Raw genomic sequence first — 6,542 nt, 5'->3', positions numbered from 1 at the left:
CCCCCCCCCCCCCAACTGCTCAGGGCGCTGGTCCAGTTGGCAGCCCACTCACCCTGACATCTAATAGGTCCTGAGTATGTGTGTGTGCTTCAGGCCTTTATAAATAAATAATATCATATTTATAAATATATAATATTATGTGTATCGTGTGGACGCTCCAACAGTTCTGATTCTAACAAAAACAGAGTGTAAATTGTAGTTTCCCCACTGGGGATCACTAAATAATATAAATTAAATTAAAATTAAATTCTGCTACTTGAAAATGAGTAAAACTGGTAACTGTTTTCAAAAAATTGGTAAACTAGGCTGATGCTTTTCAAGTTTTCTGTGGCTCTTTTAACACACACAAATCTCTCATTCTGTTATCATGTCTATAATTCTGTATTTGTAATATGCTGACTGTTGCTGTTGGGATGCATTTTGAGTTTTCTTTCTACTTTTTTATATTTACATAATGTTCTTTTGTTTTACAGCACCTCGGTCGGCTTAATCCATCTAAATGTGCTCTAGTAATAAAGCTTACTTATTTACTTTCTAACAGTAAGGGGGGCGGTGCGCGGTCATGGAAGTCTTGTATCTTGTGGACGACAGTGTTGTTGTCATTACTTACAATTCCTCATGAGGGAGACAGAAACTACACACTATAGCTTTAATATCAAAATGTAACCAAACCAAAGCTACCAAGTATCTTATAAAATGTTCCCTCTCACTTTCTCCTCAGCAAAGAGCAATGGCAGTCGTTAAACTAAAAATATGTAATCTGTCTGAACGTCAGTCTTTTGAGTTTACATTTTTTAAAGTTGTGTATAACGTTTATCACTTGCAATTTTCAGAGCTTAAACAGGTCTCGCAAGGACTATTTTGATTACCAATTAATTGGTTCTGTCATTTTTTTTTAAGCGAACTTGCCAAACATTCTCTATTTCCTGCTCTTCCATTGAGATGAGTTCCTGCTTTGATCTGTTTTATATCATGGTACACTGCACATCTTGGGTTACGGACTGTCGGTCAGCCGAACGAGATATTTCAAGATGCCACCTTGGACTCTGAGGAACTGTGATGGTGTTTTTTATTCTTCATTTAGAAAATCACAAAGTGAATCACACGGGCGCTGTGGCGTGAGGCAGTGCGGGGCACTCCCTGTCACATGCTCTAAGAACAGGCTTGTCAACTAAACTTCCCTTTTTTTAAAAAGCCTCTTCCCCGACTCCAGTCTCTACTGCACATGACGGTATCGGTCAACCAATTTGTTATTTGTCAGAAAAAGACTGAATGGGTTAATTGTGTTATGTCACAGTTTTAAACTGCTCTAGACTTCAAGTAAAATGCCAAATCAGCGTCAAAGATGAGTTACTGACCTCATTGCAGCTACCAATATTATACTACTTATACCATACTGTATTTGTGACAAATCTGGGACATTTGTCATACCTTGTTGAACATGAAAGTGATGAAGCCCTGTGGGAACTCAAGGGTAAGGTTGGCCTTGGTTGCCACACAACTTCCTACTGCATGGGTAGACTTTGGTTGAACAATGAAGGTTCCATTGGCCTGAAAGATAAACAGAGAGAAATCAGGATGTCCAGAAGGTACCTGCACACTGTTTCTGCAGAGAAACAAATATCACCTTGTCATGTAGAATGAGCAAACTGTCATATGTCACATGGCACGCATCTAACCTCTCACAGTCAATCTAATGTGCCACAATGAGGAAATCAAAACTCGCCATGGAATCCTTTTTCTCTCATTTCCTAAAACCGGGATGCTGACTAATGAATTACTGAAAGCTGAGTCAAAGGCTTGTGCAGGAAGTGCTAACTATTTGGATTAGAAGTGTCTGTTTTGGTTTATTTTGCTTTCGATGGCCCATTACCACGCCCACTACCAGTAAGTGACTGACTAATGTTTAAGGATAAATAAGCTAAATGACACCTTATACACCTAGTTATGATGGTGTTGTAGCTTCTGTTTGTAAAAGATGTCCAGCAGTCAGGGGTCAGAGCTACAGGGTATTCCTGTACAGCCTGTATATGTAAATTAACTTATAGCACGACATGCATGACCGTGCAACATATTCTAATCCCTACTGTTGGCAAATTTCTAAATGGTTTAATAAATCCCTAAATTCTAGAGAGGTTCAAATGAAGCTTCATGAACCATCAGTTGTATTCGTTAACCCTCTACTAGAAAAAAGCTAAAGAAATGGCAATTCAGTGTGTTTTAGCCCTTCATTAAACAGAAAGTGACATCTATTGGACTCAGAGATTTAAAAAAAGTTTCACCAAGCTTCTTTTGGACATCACTACTACATGCATATTTAAAATTAGAACCTACGCAAAAAAATAGCTAGGCCTGTGAACTAACTTTGCTCTGGCTCTTGTCTATTGTGACTGATGAAATGTACCTTTGGTGTTGCCAGTCGGATCTGCAGTGCCATTTGAGCCATCACACACACCGCTGTTTGGTTTGCCTTCACGGTGTAGTTTCCTACAGTCAGGTTGGTGGGGGGAGTAGGTTGAGGAGGAGTTGTAGGTGTGGTGGTTGTAGGCTTGGTGGTTGTAGGCTTGGTGGTTGTAGGCTTGGTGGTTGTAGGCTTGGTGGTTGTAGGTGTGGTGGTTGTAGGCTTGGTGGTTGTGGGTGTGGTGGTTGTAGGCTTGGTGGTTGTAGGTGTGGTGGTTGTAGGCTTGGTGGTTGTAGGTGTTGTGGTTGTAGGCTTGGTGGTTGTAGGCTTGGTGGTTGTAGGTGTGGTGGTTGTAGGCTTGGTGGTTGTAGGTGTGGTGGTTGTAGGCTTGGTGGTTGGTATTTCATTGGTGCTGAACTCACTGGCGGGGGACACGGTTGCAGAAGGTCTGGGCCTTTTTTCATCTTCTGTCAATGATAGTGCTTAAATCAAAAAAACAGAGAGGGAGCAAAAAATCAATGTCAATGTTCACTGCTATACCACTTAAGAAGAACATGCTGAAAACAAAACATCTAACATCTTATTGACAAGGGCTGTGCAATTAATAGGATGTTAATCGTTACTCCGGTTTCAGCTCCTAATAATAAAAAAAACAATGCAAAGAAGAAAATCCATTATTTTGCACATTACATTTTGCAAGTAAACTCTTATTTTGTGTTGGGTTCTGAATGAAAAAAAGGGTAAAGTATTAAGAGAAACTTTACTTTACGTACTTTCATTTTCACTGTTGACTTGTTTAACTATTTATGTTTTTCAAATTCAATGAATACATCTTTCCAAAAGTCAATGAGTCATTGTGGTAAATAGTTAACATTGACATTAATATTTACCCAAAAAATTGTGACGATGATTTTTTCCATAATCAAGCAGCCCTATCATCAACTCAAAAAAACGTAATGTCCTACAGGACAGCAGTTAATTGACTATTTACACATCTAGCAGGCCCAGTCTAACACTATATATACATACACCAGCTAGTCGCTAACTTTCCCTTTCTGCTGTTTGGTGCTGAGCAGGTATGGCTGCAAATAACGATTATTTTCATAATTGATTAATCCACCGATTGCTTTCTCAAAACATATTCAGTTTTATATCATATTAAACAGAAAAGAGCAGGACTTTCATTTTTTGAGAGGCTGAAAACAACCATTTTTGCATGAAAAATTACTTTAACAATCACATTTGTATCCCATTGATCGAGTAATTGATTAGACGAATAATCGTTGCAGCTCAGCGAGCAGATAGTATTACAGTAGGTTATTTAAATTCAATGAAAACAGCTGTCTGCTGCTGCCGGAAATGGAGCGGATGATAATCTCACTTTTGGGTTTTAAAACCAAAACAATGAGCTGAAACAGGCTAAAAACAGCCTTGAGAGGAGTGGAACTGCGGAGTAAGGGGATCGTGGTCTGGGTAGGGTCTCATTAATACAACAATACGAAATTATATGAAATATTGCTTAGTGCAGCTTTGATGTTTTTTGACTACAGCTGATCTTTGAACTGTGAGTAGAGTATTTGATTAAACAAACACACAGCTGATAAGATCAACTGGGATCACCACATTTCAGTAGGCTATACAAGGCTGTAGCACATCTAAATGTATGACACTGGGATGAGTTTTCAGTCCCCACAGATTCAGACAGAAAAAAGGGGTAACGTAGGCAACGCACAACAGCTCATTGCTTCGAGGAATAGGCTACTTTAAGAGTGCAAAGCGCATGCCTTTTTTGCACTATTAACAGTATTTTGCGGAGCATTGAGCTGTTGTGCGGACTTTACCTTCTTTCTACAGCAACTACGTGGATTTGCACTAGGATACGTTTTTTTTTCTGATAAGGCACAGGTTGTCACATGCCCTATTTGAGGACTCAGATAGAAGAGGTGACAGGGCTTTATTCACTAGATGATTGACTTTGATAAAGTGTTTACCACTTTTAGGCTGAATAATGTTGATTTTGGAGTAGTTTAGCAGTGTCAGGTCTATCTCCACAGCGCTGTAGAGTAATTAGGCCTAATTTGCACTTAATTGCACGTATAATATTTACCTCTTTTGTTAAATAAAAAGCCACCAAATTATGCCTAATTTCCACCAGAGTTTGGTGAGATTTCTGACTCTTCTGCCAGGAGACATGTTGACTCAGTCAGACCCATACTGTCGGAAGACTGCGGACGTTTCTTTTCTCTAATCAATCCAGGAAGTCACAGTCAGGTCTCATGAAAACACATCACGTCTCATTTCTCCGTCGAAAAAAGTAAACATTAGGACTTCCTAATAATCAGAATAACACAAAATAGCTTACTCCAAAATAAAGGCTGTATACAATGCACTTCAAATCCAACCTGTTTGGACATTTAAGTCACCAACGTGAAGCAACACAATTGTCTAAAACACGCATTTGTCTTTGAGCTGTGGGCCTACAATTTCTTGATTTTTTTTCCTCCATAAACTGTCTTTACCTAAACTGCTGAAAGACAACCCCTGTTTTTGCTTTTAGTTTGGACAAAGTTGTGGGGGGGAAAGTGTCTTACCTGAGACAGCCAGGCAGGCTAAAAAAGCGAACACAACTGCAGTCTTCATGGTGACAGTGGAGACAGGCAGACGGTGGGTAACGTCAGTTTACTGCTGCACTTCGGCTGACACGAGCTCAGAGTGCAACAACAGCGCTGTGTCTCCACTCATACTCAACGGCCGCGTCAAGCTAGCAGCGGCACAGCACACAACCGGAAATGACTTATTTTTAAAAAATAAGAGCATCTCTAATTGTGGAAGAAATTCTTTAGTCCAGGGGTTTTCAATCAACGTTTTTAGGCCAAGGACTCCTCGGCTTAGAAAGAAAAAAACACGAAGCAGGCCCCTTTACTAATTATAATGTTTAGAATTGAGTTTCATATTAAACTTGGCCTAGACGCCTTCAGATATAGGCCTATACCTTTACATGGTGCATACAATACTAAGCTATTAAACTAATTGTTGACATATTCATATATTTATACATCACGTTTTAATGGTAAAATGTGGAACAGTGAATTCTTAAGCTCAACTCGATCTGTGTATGTAACCTAGCTATCATCACTGTTGTGTAAATTGAAAAAAAGATTAAGCTTTACAAACAATATGTTGGATTCCTGTTAATGTATATTTTCAGACATATACTGTATATACGGTATCTATCTATCTATATATATATATATATATATATATATATATATATATATATACCCCCTCTGGACTAGTCTGATTGATGGTAGTAAAGGGAGCCATATAGTGTTCCTACTACATGTTGCCATATAGTCAAAAGAAAGCTATGCATATAAGACACTTTTATTTCCTCGCCACTGTCGCACTAAATGCTTGCTCTTGGGGGAGCTACTAGAACTGTTGGATCCTTGTAAATTATAGAGTGTGGTCTAAACCTGCGCTATCTGTAAAGTGTCTTGATTTAACTCTTGTTCTAATTTGATACTATAAATAAAATTGAATTGAATTGAATGTTTTCACTCATTTGCTCCTTAAATTAGTTCCAACTGTGCATTGCAAATGAAAACTGTAATAGGCTATATGAAGGGGCTGTGAGTTTTCTGAGTGGATTACGCTGTTATAAAGGCTTGTACCTTAAGGTTTTAATTAAAGTGCAAATTTATGGGGTTCACAACGAATCTGACGTTGTTCATGATTTCAATGATTTAAGATATGTATATTTTCCATAATATACATATATAATATAATACTTTTTTAATGAAAACCAAGTTTTTAGATGTTAAGATATCTCCTTGGTCAAGTGGGAATTCTAACAACTAGTGGTGTTACGTGAGTATGAGGATAAGAATAGGTCAACCTATAATAAACAGAGGGGATGAATGGGAATAATCAAATTATTACTTTACCACAATCTGGAGTACGGTGTTAGTTACGAGTCATTTTTTTGAAAGAGGCACTAGCGATTTTATTTTGAAAGCAGTAACCGGAAAAGCTAGAGTTGATTCCGAAGTGCTAATGGTTCTTTTAAGCTTGTCATCTGATAACAATATGCAGGAAACGAAAGTAATGTGACAGCAGGGTGGGGGGGGGGGGGGGGGGG

General features: G+C 38.6%; 1 protein-coding gene across 1 annotated transcript in view; it reads right to left on the bottom strand.

Moving 5' to 3' along the window:
• Window positions 1–5,229, bottom strand: part of cd68 (CD68 molecule) — a 10,483-nt gene extending 5,254 nt beyond the window's left edge. Inside the window, exons 1-3 of the mRNA XM_032544753.1 lie at window positions 4,993–5,229; window positions 2,405–2,883; window positions 1,432–1,551 (exon numbers count right to left, since the gene is read on the bottom strand). Coding sequence (XP_032400644.1) covers window positions 1,432–1,551; window positions 2,405–2,883; window positions 4,993–5,041 — 648 coding nt within the window. The 5' untranslated portion in view covers window positions 5,042–5,229. The remainder of the gene's footprint in view (window positions 1–1,431; window positions 1,552–2,404; window positions 2,884–4,992) is intronic.
• Window positions 5,230–6,542: the final 1,313 nt, after the last annotated feature.

This window comes from Etheostoma spectabile, chromosome 19, assembly GCF_008692095.1.
Source record: "Etheostoma spectabile isolate EspeVRDwgs_2016 chromosome 19, UIUC_Espe_1.0, whole genome shotgun sequence".
NCBI lineage: Eukaryota > Metazoa > Chordata > Actinopteri > Perciformes > Percidae > Etheostoma > Etheostoma spectabile.
This window is presented reverse-complemented; position numbering and strand designations above follow the sequence as displayed.